Source organism: Staurois parvus, unplaced genomic scaffold (assembly GCF_062004578.1).
Source record: "Staurois parvus isolate SC_StPar_1 unplaced genomic scaffold, SC_StPar_1.0 ptg000682l, whole genome shotgun sequence".
NCBI classification, from domain to species: Eukaryota; Metazoa; Chordata; class Amphibia; order Anura; family Ranidae; genus Staurois; species Staurois parvus.
In genome coordinates this window covers 12,243,176-12,261,754 of record NW_028318478.1, presented here as the reverse complement: position 1 = coordinate 12,261,754, position 18,579 = coordinate 12,243,176, and the positions used below count along the sequence as shown (strand labels likewise).

Genomic DNA, 18,579 nt, shown 5'->3' with positions numbered 1-18,579 from the left:
GATTCCAGGACCTTGCAATGCTCATTCTAGCTTGGTGCCAAAAATACATTCATTGCAGCCAGGATCAGTCAAAAACAATGACCCAACTGGTGTGGCATGTGTTTCATGGTTATTCACAATACCTTGTTAAAGCATCCCAGTGCCTTCAGTGTGGCGATGCTGAAGTAGGCATCCTTTGAAGATCAGCTTACTTTTTTTAATACATTTTTCTCTCAAAAGTTTAGTGGCACTTGAAGAATGTATTACTACTGAAGACCACTTAAAAACATTAGTCCAAGTCTTGGCCTGGATTGTCCAGGCACTGGAGTTTTTGGAGGCTTTAATTCACTATCATGAATGCAGGAAGGTCAGTAACTTTAGTTTTTCCCACTGATGACCCACATTTTTTAAACAAGTGATCCTTATCATCCTTAGGCACCAGTGGCCTGAGATACAAACAATTTTCCTATGCCTGCTTTGCATACTCCATGGCCTGATGGTTGTTCTCCTGGTTCATAGAGCCTGCAGTAAATGCCCTAGATTATAATAGCCTTAATACTACTAGAAATGGCATCACAGAGATTAGGATTCTATCATGGTTATCCCATATTACATACTTTCAAACAGCAGCATTAGATTGGTTTATAGCAAAATGATATAATATGTGTAATTTTAGTGCTAGCATACGTTCCTCTTGATCTCCCCACTTTTATTGCTAACGAACACCAAATATATATATTTTTTCCTTTGCAAGCCTTTGTAATTGTCCCATGGCACCCTACTAATAAAAGGGAAACAATTTTTAAAAGCTAACATTATAATGTTAATGCAAAGACACACATTAAGGCCAAGATAATGAACCTGCCAGAATTTCTGGGGGGATATGGAATGAAGTTGTAAAATTCAGACATCAGCAAAAACATAGGAAAAACTGTGAACTGCCAACTGGGCTGAATACCCTGTGAAGCGAGAACTAACCACTTAGCTACTGCTCAATACTTTCATTTTGATTGTATAAAAGTGCTAAAAATTACCATTGTCCCATATCCAGAAAATAATCTTTACTGTCTTCATTCATTGACTTTGAACTATGAATGTTAAATACTGGCATTTCCTTGGGACATTTTGCATTTGATTACATAAAACTGTCAAGCACCAACACTTTAGGAACACACATAAAAACACTATAAGAAAGTTGCTCTGTAAGTCTGAGACCTGGGAGACTTTCCACACCAATATTTTTCTTATGTTATCCCTATTACTGCTACTAGCAAAAGTGTGCCTGCTTCAGAATGAGCAATGTTGGGGTACTAGAAGCATTCGACAGGGTGGGGAAAGGCAAGGTGTTCAGCACAGGTAGAAAAAATGAGGGTGAGGAAAATTGGGTGTTGGGAGCAATGGGGGTGCTCTTCCTGCAGGCATGGCATGATAGTGGGAGAGGGGGCATGGAGTGAGGCAGACTTGTTGGGTGCTGAAAAGTAGGGCTGCATTCATGGTGAGACATGAGAGAAGGGGGCTACAGGCATGCTGGGTGCTGAGAGAAATGGTGCTGAAAGATAGGTGCACAATAGGTGGTAAAAAAGAATGGGGGCTGTGAGTGCAATGGGTCCTGATAGAAGGGGAAGTGCAGGCCCAGTGGTTTGTGCAAAGAGGAAGGGGTGCAGTGTCACTACTCCTTTAAGAGAAGGAGATGCAAACCTTTTGCATGATGAAAATGTGTGGAGGGGAGGATGCAGGTATGCTATGTGGTGGGCTTGCCAATGGATGTAGGACTTTTTAAAATATGTTTAAGGCTTACTCAGTTTGTTTGTGACTTATTTTCCAAGGAGATCTATTACATTTTAATTCACCCTCTTCATTAAATTTATTTTGCTTCATGATGTCTGAAACTGATGAGGTCAGAAGTCATTTGTGGCAAACCTTGAAACAAAGTGTAAGAACTACTGGTAAAACACAGCAGATTCTTATAGGTATATGGGACTATAAGGTTATCTTAGGTTAAGATAAGAATGAACAGTAAAGCCTAAACCAACATAAACATTCACATATTTATTTTATCCATGTTTGCCTTTTTGTCACTATGTAAGTACATAGATCTGTTCTCACATAGGCAGACTAGTTAAAGTTGGTTATGGCGGCATGCATGTAAAGTATACATGTATTCAGATGGCACATAGATACACCACAAATCTATGTATGGAACGCCATTGATTTGTGGTTATTTCTGTAACTACAGATAGATTATAACCTATAACTAAAGGGGACAGTGATGACAATATATTTACAGTAGGCAGTGATAGCATTACCAGTATTAGGTTGAGCAGGGGCATACTAGATACTACATAGGCCCTGATGATGTAAGTACAGGACCTATGGTCATCATGCGATCTAAAATGGCATAATCACATTCTCTGATATCCATAACTATCTCCACAATCCCACAGATTGTAATGAGGCCACTGTGACCCATGCATCTAACATTAGCATACCATATGATATCACCTTTATCCACAAAAGCCTCAAGACCAATATCCCTAATTTCAGCTTCAAATCCCCCCTACACCAACATATTGTAGTGTACACATAACACATAATAGCATTGAGTCCCCAATCATTTTTATGCCACTACATCATATCATCAAGACCAAAAGAAAGATATCTGATTTTAGTGTGCATACTGAAAGTATTGATATTTACTGTATTCAGTTGGGCCAAATTACTACAGGAGATAGGGAAAAAATTGTGTGAATATTCACTTAAAGTATCCAGTGCTTTGAAAAGCAACTTGCCCCAATCCATGTCTGACACTTTTTGTTTAAATTTTAAAATCAGTATTTTTTGCTAGAAAATGTCTTAGAACCCCCAAACATTATATATTTTTTTAAAGCAGAGTCCCTAGACAATGTTACATGGTATTTGCGCAGCAGTTTTTCACATGCAAATTTTGGGGAAAATACACTTTTTTTTTTATTTTATTGTCAAAAAACACAATACATAACCCATTTTTTTTGTAAAATATAAAAGATGACATTACACTGAGTAATTGTGCATGCCTGTTCAACAGCGACAAACTGCATACATTTTAATATTCATAGACTATGCTTTAGAAGCCTTTTCAGGTTACCACTGTAGATTATCAGAGGAGGTCTAGTGCAAGAATAACTACCCATGATCTGATGACCCCAAATCCCTCCTCTGTGTTTTTGAATGCTTTCAGATTTTTAAAACTGCCGCTGAACGTTTACAATACAATAAAGTGTACAATAAAGGAGAGCTAATCAAAGCCAATCTGGGTTTGTTCGGCAGTCCGGCCATCAGGCGGTTGCACCGGTAGGTCACTCAGGACTCCCAGTGGGACTGGAGATCCAGAGAGAGCGGCAGGAGGAAGGGGACATCCCCTCCCACTGCTTGCACAAGCAATCAAGCGGCTAGTAGCTGCTCCGATTCCTTGAACAAGATAGCCGATCGCTGGCTCTAAAAAAAAAGGTACCTGGGAAATGCCTGCAGCTGCAAACTGCAGGCATCACTTTGGCACAACCACGGAAAATCCAGTGACTTAACTGTCCGGAAGTTGTTAATTTAAATATTAATGATCAGATAATTGAAGTAAACAATTTTTTGTGTGAAGATTCTCATCTCCTTTAGTAATTAAGCTTCAGTGAGTTACAACTAATGAACTGAGCTACACTTGCATGTGAAGGCAGCAAACGTTAAAATCAAGACAATAGCCAGAATAAGAGCAAGAACATTTGGAAACCAATGTGATTTGCCATTTTGTCAAAAATGGGCAGCATCCTTTGCCACTGTTGTTATCTAGTATAATACACCTGCTTTGATTTTTGTATGCATTAAAGTCTTTTGATTAAAATAACCAAACTAAATACTGCATAATTTGTTTGTCACCAATTAATTATAAGATTTAAGTGTACTAACGGGAAGACTGTTATGACAGACGGTATTTAAAAATAAGGGAAAATTTTATTATACGCTTCTCCAGTGGGTGTGTAGTGTTCTACATTCATGAACTGTGAACCAATAGGATAGAGCTAGAACCATCACAGGTTTATCACGTATGACTGAAAGCATGCAAAGACATGACTTTCTGTAAGTAACTAAGATGAGATGGAGTTGTTGATACATGTGCATTTTTAAGAATGAAAGAATAATGCTTTGTCAAATTATCGAACATATTAAGTGATATGCTTAGAGCAATAACAGTTTTTTCAGCACCACTAAAACAAAACTGTCCCTTAAAAGATAACCATTTTACAGTATTTCGATATCAATTATTCTTTCATCAGATTAACCCAATGAAATTTATGCCAGCATCATAAATCAAGTATACCATTATGTTCCTGCATCCTAAAATTGTTCATTTAAATTGCTTCTAAACAAAGTTAGTTAATTATTCAAAAATTGGTTCGTGTTGTTGATCTCATCAATAATTTGATTTGTGTTGTGTATTTAGAAGAAAAATAATATCAATAATTATTATAATTATCAGTTGTTAGACAAAAGCTCACTCATTAGCAACATTCACATTTATGCAATAATAACCTAATACTAAATTATACATGTTTTTCAAAATGTATTGAAGACAAAAGATAACTAGCCAGCTTCACCTGGCAATGCACTTATCACCTTTCCAGTTAATAAATTTTATATAGGTCTGTACATGTTGCTTTGTCTAAAACTCATAGTGAAAACTATGGCAAAAAACCCATAGTGAAAAGTATGGCAAAAGTTTAAAACACCTCTTACAGTTTACATGAGTAGAAATAGAATAATAAGTTTTATTATTCAGGAAAGAAGTTGCATGACAAATTAAAATCAAGCTGTGCCAATAAAGTAAATTTTAAGGACAGCAAGTTAAATAAATGGTGACTTACCTGTCCCCCAGGTCTTCCCAGCACTGCTTTATCAAAGGAGAGGAAAGTTAAAATCAAGTAGCTGACAAACATTATTATCATGACAATGTCAAAACTATCCTAGAGGAAGAAAATCCTTCTGCCAAGTATTAACAGCTAGCAGATGCACTTGTGTCTCAGTATCTCAACACGGCAGTTCTGCAAACCACTGCTCTCTCTCTCTCTCTCTCTCTCTCTCTCACTCTGTCTCTAGTTATTTCACTACAAGAAGCTTTGCTTCAGCTACAGCTCTGGAGACAACTGGTAAGCTGATCCCCTCATGGAATAACTTCTCCCAGCTAGGGGAGGGGGAAGGAGACAGCAATGAGCTAGGGGCTGTAGTTCATATACAGCAAAGAAGGGGAGGGACACGAGTGGTCCATGCCAAGTTATGCATCTGGTCCACTTAAAAGGTAACTTTTTCAATGGTCCAGGAAGATGACTTGCTGGTTTCTTTATATCACAGATGGGATTAGAGGGAAAATATATGAAGACAAAGTGTGCATGATGGGTACAGTGTTTTTGAAATCATTGCGAACACTTATTGAAGGAAAGTTTCCAACTTTTAGAAAAGTTTAATAACTAAGTGCAAATTAAGTGCAGTGCTGTAAAAATGTTACTGAATTACTCTACCAGGTCATACATTTTACAAAATAATTCATTGGAGGAAAACTGTAGCGTAACAAATATTTTATTGAGAGAATTTACAAAGGAGGACCAGATCAAATTTTGCATCGTTGTTATAAAGCATAGTCACATTTTGGATTCCTGTGTGCATGTTTTCAAAATCAATGCAATTCTCCGTACATTTGGGTTTTACACCCTTTAAAGGAAAATTCTGTTCTCAGTAACATTTATAGTGGCAGCCCCAATCCCCAATTTATCATTCCTCCTTTGAAGATAAAGCACACGCATCAAACACATGGCCCGTGGGCCACATCCAGCCCGCCAGGACATTTCCTGTGGCCCTTGCACCTCTCCTGCAGCTGTGGTGCCCCCTCATCTCTGCCCCAACCTTGTCTCAGCAGTCAGCACCAGAGCAGAGGACAGAACTCATCTGCCAGATCCTGCCGCAGAGAGGCTTGTCTCTCCCATCTCAGCAGTCGGCAACAGACAGGAGGACAGAACTTCTCCTATGGATTCTACACCTCTCTGTGTAGCGGCAGCACCCCCTTGTCCCCACCTTCCCTAGTCTCGGCATTCTGGAGACTTCAACAGATGACTCCAGCCCTCTTCAGGTCCTCCTCCAGACCCTGCACTACCTTTTTCCCAACACCACTCCCAGCTTCTTCCTGGCAGCAGCACAAGCTAACTAAGGGACACTGTGATGTAAGGGAGGGTAGGGGACTCTTGACTTCTGCTGGTGGGGGGGGGGCTCTTGACATCGGATGTAAAAGGGGGTTTGGTGCTCTGGACATCTAGTCTTACAGATACAACCAGCCCTTTGAGGGCAACCATAATGCTGTTGCAGCTCACAAAGAAATTGAGTCTGACACCCCTGAAATAGAAACGAAATAATTGTATTATGGAGATCAGACTCACTCAGTATGGCGGGCATTCTCCATACATTCATTGGTTTGTAGATGAGGACTTTAGCTTAACATGCTCATATACATTCACTGCCACTGGCCACAGATACACAGTATAACTATGTTGTAACTATCCAATCTATTTGTCTCCATTTAACAAATGTGCCACCGTGATTATGCTACTGAACAGAAAAGTGTTATCCTCTGCTGTTCATAATGATTTGACAGACTTGCATCGCCAAGGCAATGCTGAGTTACCCCACCAGTACACAGAAGCTGGGATCGGGTGTCCTTGTACTTATTCAGAAGAGCTGACAATAGGAAGAGTGGACACCGCTAAAAAAAGCCCAAGTATAGTATCGTGTTGGCCTCAGGAACAGCCTTTGACGCGTTCCGCTTTGGTCAAAGGCACTTTGCCACAAAGGTCGAGATGACACCAAGCCCCGATGGGTGGGGCTAAATGTGTCAGAGGACATGACTGGAGCGGCGGCTGGTGCCAACACTGCTAATATCCTTGGGCTGGTCTGAGCAGCATCCACTATTCCTCTACTGTTCATAATTATGGTAGATTGTAAGCTCCAAGGAGCAGGGCCTCCTTTCCGTCTTGTATTGAACTGTATTGTTGCTGTATTGTCTCCCGTTATATTGTAAAGCACTGAGCAAACTGTTGGCACTATATAAATCCTGTATAATAAATCCTGTATAATAATAATGGTTGGTAAAAACATTGCAAGGAGTAACACATACTAAGACTGCTTCATATTCTACAATACTATTACAGTACATCAAACAACTGCATACAGTACTTAATATAGTGAATATTATTTGCCTATTCATCTGCCTCTGTACTCTGCTATAACATTTTCGTGATATTAACTCCCTTTACCTCCAGCCACTACCAACCACCCTATTGAATCTTATGTGCTCTTCTTGCATTGCATTTATTAGTAGGGTTCTCTATCCATTAATGTCTGGCCACTGTACTCTGTACACTGCATCATATGATGACACTTACTAAAGAAAGAGGACAAAAAGTGCACTTTGTAACCCTGTTCCTCTCTTCATGCTACTAAAATACAATGCATCTGTGTAGTAACTGAAGGCTAAGCCTCACCAAGCAGTAGTGTGGGACGACATTATATTCTCTCTGGCAATGCCTTTACCCAGTTAGGCCTTGTGTAGTGCAAGTGGGACCCCCAATTGAGATTTTCTTGTCCCCAAGAATAGTACTCACATTTTCCTTTTTGGTTTTTGCAGTAATGATAGTACAGCCCTTCTCAAAGCTGACAGTCCCTGTGTGGATCTCAGCCTTCTCTTGCAAACAAGAAATGGAAGTAACTTTCATGGCAACAGAGAACAGCAGAGGTTTGTGTGTTTTCTCTGTATCAGGTAAGGACTGCAGCACAGACCAATGGAGCTTCAGTTGAGATAAGTTTGTGTTCGGAATGAACCTAAACTCATCCCTGCTAGAAAAATCTGTGCACTACAACAAAACTGGAAAAAAAGTGTTTAAACAGGCCTTAGAAACACATCCCTACATTTAACCACTTGACCTCTGGAAGGTGTTACCCCTTTCATGACCAGAACATTATTTGCTATTCAATACTGTGCTACTTTAACTGGAAATTTCTCGGTCATGCAACACTGTACGCAAATTAAATTTTTAATATTTTTTTCACACAGATAGCACTTTCTTCTGGAGGTATTTGATTACCACTGGATTTTTTATGTTTTATTATATATATGGAAAACGACCATAAATTCTGAATAAAACTGTTATGAAACATATTCAATTAAAAATTTTAAGATCTAATTTCTTCATAAATTAAGGCCAAAATGTATTCTGATACATGTCTTTTGTATAAACAAAAACATCTGAATAAAATCTGAATAAATGTATATTAATTAATTTGTGTGAAAGTTACAGTGTCTACAAATTATAATATATTTTATATACTGGAATTTACATAGCTATAGACACTATACTGTAATGGCAGTGATCAGCGATGTGTAGTGAGTCTGTGATAGGACGGCAGGCAATCTGGTGCTAACAGACACTATCTGGGAGGGTAACTAACTGATACTGACATCGCTGGTGACACTAATACAGTGATAATGCTGTGCACTGACACTGTACTAATTTCACTGACTTGGAAAGGGTTAACATCTAGAGGCAATCAGAGGGTTAATTGTGTGCCTAACAATGTGTAGTGTTGTAATGTGTGCTGCTTTTACTTTACTACCTGGCTGTTTTTCTACCTGTTTTGCAGGGAGAAGAAACAGCCAGATCGCTGTTCCCTTTACATGATTGTAACTGCACCTGCCGCCCGCTCACAGTGCTACATTTACTGTGAGCAGTCGGCAGGTAGTTAAAATTACACTGATCATTTAAAGACTGATACACTGTTTCCTATAAGTGAATGAAACGCGTAACAATTCTGAGTATGAAACTCTTACGTAATCATATGGACAGTATATTATGGTTAATTCCTGTAAAATCCACTTACTGGTGGCTGGAAATCATGGAGAATAGAGAAAGGATAACTCAATTCCAGTGATTTATCAATTTTAACAGGAGAAGTTGTTCAAGCGCAACTCCAGGAATTCAGCCAATCTGTAAAATTTGATGGCATAGTATGAGTTAAGGCCAACTTGGTGCATGCCCCCTTGTGGACATATCTCGTTATTTTACAGCTGTATCTATACTCCTGCAGCTTTGACAGGATAGAAGTTATCTTCACACACACACATCTCTGCCTTCCCCCTCCCATTCACAGATGTCTTTGTAGTTTGTGAATAAATTCACATAACACAAGGGGAGGAGGAGAGGAGTGGGCTCAGGGGCTACATGTGACTCTGCAGCTGCTGGAGTTGTGACTAGAAGGTCCAGTGTTGGAGTGCTGGAAGTATAGCAATAGCTATGCTCCTGGAGCTCAGTAAAATGTAAAGTGTCATGCACTTTGTTGAACTTAACCTCTAGTAGTCCAGAACTTTAAGGGATCTTACAAAAAAAAGCCTAGGACATTTGTCTTACAATTTACTAATAAAGTGGAGAATAGAGCAGGTTGTTTTGTACAAAAGGTTTTAGCCATTTTTTCCCTCTGTCTCCAACATAATTGGTAATGTGGTCATATTTGTTTTAAAAAGGGCATGGAGTAGAAACATATTAGACACATATAGAATATATCCTCCTATTTAAACACATTTGTCGGCACAGTGGTGTTAGAGAGACTAGTGTCAGTTATGCTTATATTTTCAAAGGAGACTCTGTTTACCCCATTATTTATTTCAGGTACTTATATAGCGCTGTCAATTTACACAATGCTTTACATATACATATATTGTACATTCACATCAGTCCCTAACCCTCAAGGGGCATACAATGTAAGGTACATTAAAGCTCCTATCCAATGTTGCATAGCACAGCACAAATACAGTACATCCCTCTTGCTGTGGGGACACAAATGTTGTTGGTAGTTTGAAAAAAAAGGGTATCCCAGTAGCCATGGCTGGTGAGCCTTTTGTAGACAACTTATAAAATAAGTAAGAAAACCCTGCAATATTTTCAAGTTGTTTTGCCAGCATTACCAAATCATTATAATTTTTGAACAAAGAAAGTACCTCCTTCTTGCCATGAATGAAAAAGTCACTGCTCCTCAGCAGAATTGCTGCTGCTATATTTCACATTGTCTCTGGCTAGCAGAATTGTGGGTGGTTTATGTTACTGGAGACTACACAGAGAGAGTAGGATAAGAGGATCAGTAAGAAGTGAAATCTGCAAATGTAATGAAGAGATATTGCTACCCTACAAAACATATATAATTAAAAACTATACACAGAAACAAGATTTTGAAAAGATTACATACTCCGAAAAGACTATGTAATGTATATAAAGCTGATCTCTTTTACATGAATATTTAAAAAAAAAATTAAAAGACTATAGTTCCTCTTTAACAGACACAGTTTAGCCATCTTGGTGCAAGACACATTTCCTCGCCATTTGATCCTAATTTTTTAAACTGTTTAACATGTGGGCCTCACCGCGGATGCTAAACGTAAATGAATCTGTCAATTAGACTAGGTGGTGGACTAAGTTATTATGATTGTTGTATTCAAATATGTTATTTCAGTATTTGACTGTGACTAAAGCCATGAAAATAAAATGCTAGTCCTGGCAAGTCATCAGACTCTAGTAGACAGCATACAGTCATGTGAAAAAGTAAGTATACACCATGGAAATGTTCCATGGGGTGTTGAACAGCCCAACATTAGATCCAGTGGTGACTAAAGATAAAAGTGACATAAAAACTACATAATATATTAATTTTCATGTTAATGTATATGGTCTTGTGAGCTGCTCTATACAAAATAACTAAAACCTCTAAAAAAAACTCTCGTACAATGATCACACACTGCTAATCCTATATGGAAGTTGCCTGCACCCTTCACATACTCATCTGTATGTGTAGGGTGTCCATTTAACTCAAAAATAGTGTCGCGCTTCCAACATAAATAAAATTAAACACTTTTGCATAACAAATCAAAATATACTTTGCATAACATCCGACTCAGAATAAAGCCCTGTGAATGTGTCCTGCCATAGCCAGAATACAGCCTGTAAATTAGCATCACCACAGCCAAGTGAGTATCCGTGCATTTTTTTTTGTTGTGGCTAGTGATTGGACAAATCCTCTGGTATCTAAGGGGCAACATCTTGTGTTAAGTCAATCTAGAGGTCCTCAAGAAGTGTGGAACACTACTGCCATTTTGGAGTATCTATTCCCAACAATCAAACTGCGCAATTATGACATCATCTTGGCTAATCCCCGAGAACATTCAGAGTAAGGAGAAGGAGAGTTTGAATGGAGGATTTGATCTATATCTGAGAGATGGAGCTGATCTTCAACAAGGAGGCTATACTAAAGGGACTCAAGCACTTTTTGACCTAGCATTATACAGTATGTGAGGTCAAAAGCTCCAGGTGAGAGCATATCTGGTGATTGGTGGAAGTGCAGCACAAGTGTGATATAGGACAGGGCTTGAAAAAGCCGCTCGCCCGCTCGCCAAATGCGAGGAGAAATTCCTCTGTGGTAAGCAGCTGCGAGCGGTGAGCACAGATGAAGCATGGAGCAACTTCACCTGCGCTCCAAGCCTCATTGTGAAGCCGAGTTCTGGTTTAGAACTTCCGGCTTCTGCGGCACCGCCACCGAGGGGACAGGTGCAGGAGAGGTCCGCTCCACCTCTCCACCACCGCGGGGAACAGTAACTGCTGTATACAACATGTCCTATCACTATAATGGAGTACTGGGGAGCTGGGATATACACTACTCAGTAATGCATATCCCAGCTCCCCTGTACTTCATTATAGTGATATGACATGTATACAGTAATGTATATCCCAGCTCCCCTGTACTCCATTATAGTGATGACATGTATACATGTCTACATGTCATATCACTATAATGGAGTATAGGGGAGCTGGGATATACATTACTGTATACATGTCTACATGTCATATCACTATAATGGAGTACAGGGGAGCTGGGATATACATTACTGTATACATGTCATATCACTATAATGGAGTACAGGGGAGCTGGGATATACATTACTGTGTACAGTTTTATATTTTGGACTATTTATTCTAAAGAAAAATGTAATTTCATAAACTTTAGGGGGCGTGGTTGTGGGTGGGCCGGGGTGGGGTTTGGGGCAGGCCAGGGTTTGGGGCAGACCTGGACAAGGTTGGGTGGGGCAACTGGTGGAGAGTAAGTTTTGTGACCGGCTAGTAGCTCTGGACTCGAACTTTTAACCCCTGATATAGAAGACACTAAGAGTATTTAAGAGAATATTTATAGTTATGTTTTATTGACATTTGAGAAGCAAATAAGGGGGCTCTTTTGGCTGATGGGACCTTTTCTTTATTTTGTCTAATGTTATGCAATTATATTTTGATTTGTTGAGCATAGATATTAATTTTGATAATCTATATTACTGAAAATAAAATACAGATTTGTCATATGGAAAAAAGAAGTACACACCTACATTTACCACCACTTCAAATCCATAAAATTGTAATCCAGTGTTCCCGATCAGGTGCATTTAGAGGCTGGTTTACTAAAGGCAAATAGGCTGTTCACTCCATTAGCTTAGTAAATTTGGTGAAAATTCACTTTGCAAAACATACCAAATCATGAAAGGAAAATAAATAAAAAGAAAAAAAAAGGAAAATAGCATTACAGTTTGCACAAGATTGGATGATGAAAGTTAGAAGAGTCTAACCTAATTCATGAAGCTATAGGGAAAATTCCCATGCAAAGTTACCAGCCTATTTGCCTTTAGTAAATCAACCCCTTTGGGCCTGGTTTTCTTTTTGCTATTTACACATGTGATGTCATCAAGTTCCTCAAAAGAAAGCTGTGGATGGCTACGAATCTGGCAAGGGATTTTAAAAAGTTGCTAAATTATTTGAAATAAATAATTCCACTGTAAGAGAAATAATTTACAAGTGATGTAGATTTCAATCAACTGCTAATTTGTTCAGGAATAGCCAACCAAGAAAATTCATGGGGTCAGGTAACTCTTGAAAGAGTTGGGTTCAAATGCATCTACAATCAGAATGAGATTGCACCACCCAAACCTACATGAGAGGTAGGTTAAAAAAAAATCTATGTTGCTCGAAAAAAACATTACAGCATGATTGCACTTTGTGATTGGGCATATAGACAAAGACCAAATCTTCTAGAATAACGTACTGACGACTGATCAAAGACAGAGTTGCTTGGTCTCTGTAACAGTACATACATTTGTCAAAAACCAAAAACAGTATTTTGGGAGAATAACTACATAACAACTGAAAAGCAAGGTGGTGGAAATGCTATGCTTTGACACTGATTTGCTGCTTTAGGGCCTGGGCAGCACACAGCCGTTGGGGTTGATTTACTAAAGGCAAATAGGCTGTGAACTTTGCAAGGGAATCTTCCCTTAAATTAGTGAATACGGGCAAAATTCACTCCTCAAAGAATACCCATATAAGTGCAAAGAAAATAAAAATAAAACTATTTTTGCTTGCACATGATTGGGTGATAAAAGTCAGCATCTCAGTCATTAAGCTAAGGGAAACATTCCTTGATAAATGAACATGTCCTTGCAAAGTGTACAACCTATTTGTCTTTAGTAAATTAACCTAATTGAATACACTATATTGCCAAAAGTATTGGGACACCCCTCCAAATCATTGGATTCAGGTTTTCCAATCACCTCCATGGCCACAGGTGTATAAAATCAAGCGCCTAGGCATGCAGACTGCTTCTTCAAACATCTGTGAAAGAATGGGTAGCTCTCAGGACCTCAGTGAATTCAAGCATGCCACCTGTGCAATATGCTGATCTGAGAAATTACCTTGCTACTAAATATTCCACAATCAACTGTTAGTGATATTATAAGAAAGTGGAAGCAACTGGGAGCAACAGCAACTCAGCCACGAAGTTGGAGGCCATGTAAAATGACAGAGCGGGGTCAGTGCATGCTGAAGGGCACAGTGCGCAGAAATCGCCAACTGTCTGGAGAGTCAATATCTAAAGACCTCCAAACTTCATGTGGCCTTCAGATTAGCACAACAGTGCATACAGAATTTCATAAAATGGGTTTCCATAGGCAAGCAGCTGCCTCCAAGCCTTACATCACCAAGTGAAATGCAGAGCATCGGAAGCAGTGGCGTAAAGCATGGACCCTAGAGCAGTGAAGACATGTTCTCTGGAGTGACGAATCATGCTTCTCTGTCTGGCAATCCAATGGACGTGTCTGGGTTTGGCGGTTGCCAGGAGAATGGTACTTGCCTGACTTCATTGTGCCAAGTGTAAAGTTTGATGGAGGGGGGATTATGGTGTGGGGTTACTTTTCAGGGGTTGGGCTTGGCCCCTTAGTTCCAGTGAAGGGAACAGTTAAGGCATCTACATACCAAGACATTTTGGACAATTTCATGCTTCTAACTTTGTGAACAGTTTGGGGATGGCTTCTTCCTGTTCCAACATGACTGTGCACCAGTGCACAAAGCAAAGTCCATAAAGACATGGATGAGCAAGTTTGGGGTGGAAGAACTTGACTGGCCTGCACAAAGTCCTGACCTCAAGCCAATAGAATGCCTTTGGGATGAATTAGAGCAAAGACTGAGAGCCAGGCCTTCCCATTCTACATCAGTGACTGACCTCACAAATGTGCTTCTGGAAGAATGGTTAAACATTACCATAGACACTCCTACACCTTGTAGACAGTCTTCCCAGAAGAGCTGAAGCTGTTATAGCCACAAAATGTGGGCCAACTCAATATTGAACCATACAGACTAAGATTGGGATGCCATTAAAGTTCATGTGCGTGTAAAGGCAGGCATCCCAATACTTTTGGCAATAAAGTGTATACTGTCCCATACAAAACTGCTGTTAAATCACCTCCTGGTGAGTTATGTTTACTGTATTTCCAAAAATTGTTTTTAAATGTTCTTATTCCTACATAAGTACATTCAGTACAAAAAAAAATAATATTACAGTTTCTGGAAGGTAACAACTCTTATTTGAATGTTAACATGACTAACATTGAAAGCTCACATTTGGTTTTAAATTTCTCCAATAAAAAGGTCATCAAATATCACTAACGAATCTGTTCCACATACTAGTCATGACAAGGTTGCAGTGTTATTTCCTGCTCATATTAACTGACTTAAACATCGTTTCTGAAGTACCTTAGTAAACAGAATGTTTATGGGATTGTGAAAAACTTGCAAAACAGATGGACGCTCCCTCTAATTATGTAACACCGACACCTCATGCTTTTTGTTAAGAAAGAATGAAAAGCCCCTGCAAAACGTTGTGTAAAACTTTGTTCTCCAAGTGTATGGAAGGTCCCATATGCTTCTTTGCTATTAAACACTAAATTGTATCTGAATCCAAGAACAAAAAAAAAATCAATATTGAAGGTTACTAGTCTTTAGATATGATGGCTGTATTTAGTTTTCTTTTTTAAGGTTTTTTGTCTCTATGTTTACCTAGCGATCCTACCAGTAACACACTTTCTGTCCTAGAGTGAAAATATGAACAAGAAGGGTCAGATCAGGTCCACTTGTCAACTTTAATGCAGACCTGATTGGACAGTCTATTTACCCCTATGGACAGGTGGGTATAAACAGATTTGGGTCCTTTTATACCTGCCTATCTGCAATCTGATCTAGTCCTCTAAGAAGAAATGGAAGAGGATTCAATCCCCCCCCATCTAGGTGGATCAAAGGGCAGTTGGGTGTAAACAGACAGTAGTTTCAGTTTACACCCACCGGTCCATTTACCAGAGACGGTTGTGTCTGCTCTGCAAAAATTGAGTGGAAATGGACCGGTCATCAGCCCGTTCTGCTCTGATCAGCAGGTGATCAGCGGACAGATTCCCTGCTGATCAAAACAGAGTCTGGCCCATGTAAAAGGAGCTTTACTCACCATACTGTATCTATAGAAAAGCATCATTGTTACACTAAAACAGGACTATAGAAACCCCATCCTCATCTCCATAACAAGGCAGGGTGGGGGGGAACGTTGTAGCTCACAGAGAGAACTGGGAACAATGACGACTGATAACAATAAGCAAAAGGCATACAGCACAGAAAGGTTTCAGCTCATTTGATTCCTGGCAGGATGGATATGTATTTTTTGTACTTTTTGCACAGATGCATGAGTACAGTTAACAGACCAAAAGGAAGAAAATAAGTGAAGTTCATTGTTAGGGTTTAGGTAGACATAGCAATGAATAAGGGCAAACTGCAATAATTCCAAAGCAATCAGATTTTGTTTTATTGTAATCTTAGCAAGATGAGTTACTCAACTCTAACACTTTGACGTTTATGTTGTTAGAGGTTTTTTATGTTTATTACAGAAAAATGCATTTCTCTGTTTGGACTAGTGTGGTTCTTGCTGTGGGAATCCCGGCCAGTTAGCTACTATAAAACTGGGAAAACAACCAGTTTAAAGTCTGTTACAGACATTTTTTTTTTTGAGATGCAGCTCCAACTTGGAAGCTATTGAAAGCAATGGGCTTTTTAGCCAGAGCTGTGTCATCCTTAAAATGGTTCTGCATGCAGGGAACCACTAGTCCTAAAATTAAAACAAATTCTGAGCTTTTTCCCTCCGTAAATAAAAAGTAACAATATTTCTGTTCCCAGAATACTTTTACTTATCTGTTATTACACAAAGGAAAAAGGAGAGAACACCTGGCTGCTGACAAATTGAAAATTGCTCCCTCCAGCTTAGTGTGAAGTTTTATAGAATTTCCCTGCTTTTAAATATATTCATGACTCATTTGAAAGCAAGTTTTGTCTGCACTGAAAGTTGTTGGAAATAGCATGTAAACTGAATGGCCACTCTGTAAGACGTGTATTGCTTTGATAGCACAATATTACCCATCATACATATGAGAGCTCACAATAGGTTTCCCACATGCGTATCTTGGAGGAATGTTCAAGATATTCTTGTGCACAAGCCATGGAGACTGTAGACGTCTGCTGATCATAGGTGATTAATTTAAGTTATGTCACTGTGCAGATGGAATGAGGTTTATGTACCTGAATACCTCATAAGGCAAATATTTTATTACTCTTAACCCCTTACATTTCATGATGTCAACTTTTTAAACTCTTACGTGATTGTATTTAATCAACGAAAATCCAAAAGTCATGGGGCTCTGGGGAAAAACCCGACCATGGTTATATCATCCCACCCTTTTAAGGATATTATTTATTTTATTTTTACAGGAAAAACTTAAAAAATCAGTGTGAACTTACCTAAACTATCAAATGAATTAAAATTATTTATAATGTAAAAGCTTTTCTACACTACCAAATCTAGTAAAATGATATTAGACACTCAGATGGTCAATAAAGCATATTAAAACCTAACTCCAGTTTTTGTTAAAAAATAAAACAGCGTTTACTGCAACACTCACTCCTCCTATGCGCTGTACCCCACCGACTCACCACTCTGTGATCGTGTTGTTTTCTGGGTTGAATGTACATAGTGTCATTGAACACACTTCCTGTGAGAGCAGGGCATCAAGGCCACACTGGGCTCACACTGCAGGGATGTGGAAATACTCTAAGCAGAAATTAGGGTGAAGGAAGAAGGCCCAGAATGTCAAATAACTGAACCAAATACACCTGGAATAAACAACCAAATACATCTGGAGGTAAACAAAAATTAAGAATGAAGTGTGCTTGGAGGGGATGGGGCAGAATAGGGGGGGAGAGTGACGTGAGCTTTAAAAGAGACACTTTTGCAGCATGTAATTTAACAATTTAGCTGATACATGACAGAGAGGAGAACACTGGCCTCCTTTCCACATGACTGATTCTTGTTACCCTTGAGACACCTTATATTCACCAGCTCTAATCTATATGAGGGTATGACATTTCTGCTGTCAAAAATAATTATAGACAACAATTTGCATATTATAAAAGAAAGGGTACATGAGGACTTGGGCCTTCCACGTGAGCACTGGATGGAATCCCCTATCCTGAGGTAACACAGTAGAGGTGACCATATTTCCCTGGAACTTCAAGAGACCATGGAAGCTAAAGAGACAACCCATCAGCAGGACTGGTATCTGCTCCTTTGTGCAAGGAGGAACAGGATGAGCACTGCCAGAGCCCTACAAAATGACCTCCAGCAGGCCACTGGTGTGAATGTGGCCGATCAAACAATCAGAAACAGACTTCATGAGGGTAAACTGAGGGCCCGACGTCCTCTAGTGGGCCCTGTGCTCACTGCCGGCACCATAGAGCTCAATTGGCATTTGCCATCGAACACCAGCATTGGCAGGTCTGCCACTGGCACCCTGTGCTTTTTACAGATGAGAGCAAGTTCACTCTGAGCACATGTGACAGATGTGAAAGGGTCTGGAGAAGCTGTGGAGTACTTTATGCAGCCTGTAACATTGTTCAGCATGACCGTTTTGGTGGTGGGTCAGTGATGGTCTGGACAGGCATATCCATGGAGGGATGCACAGACTTCTACAGGCTAGACAATGGCACCCTGACTGCCATTAGGTATCGGGATGAAATCCTTGGACCCATTGTCAGACCCTACGCTGGTGCAGTGGGTCCTGGGTTCCTCCTGGTGTATGACAATGCTAGA

The 18,579-nt window shown here is 39.5% G+C and overlaps 1 protein-coding gene across 2 annotated transcripts in view; it reads right to left on the bottom strand.

The window, feature by feature from the left end:
* Positions 1 to 18,579, bottom strand: part of THSD4 (thrombospondin type 1 domain containing 4) — an 871,621-nt gene that overhangs the window by 251,035 nt on the left and 602,007 nt on the right. The window contains exon 1 of one of the 2 annotated variants that reach the window (XM_089652474.1): positions 4,869 to 5,110. The exons of the other annotated variant lie outside the window; for it this stretch is intronic. Within the exon in view, the coding sequence (XP_089508600.1) occupies positions 4,869 to 4,949 (81 nt within the window). The 5' untranslated portion in view covers positions 4,950 to 5,110. Of the gene's footprint in view, positions 1 to 4,868; positions 5,111 to 18,579 lie in introns of those variants that run through there. 2 annotated transcript variants of the gene reach the window in all.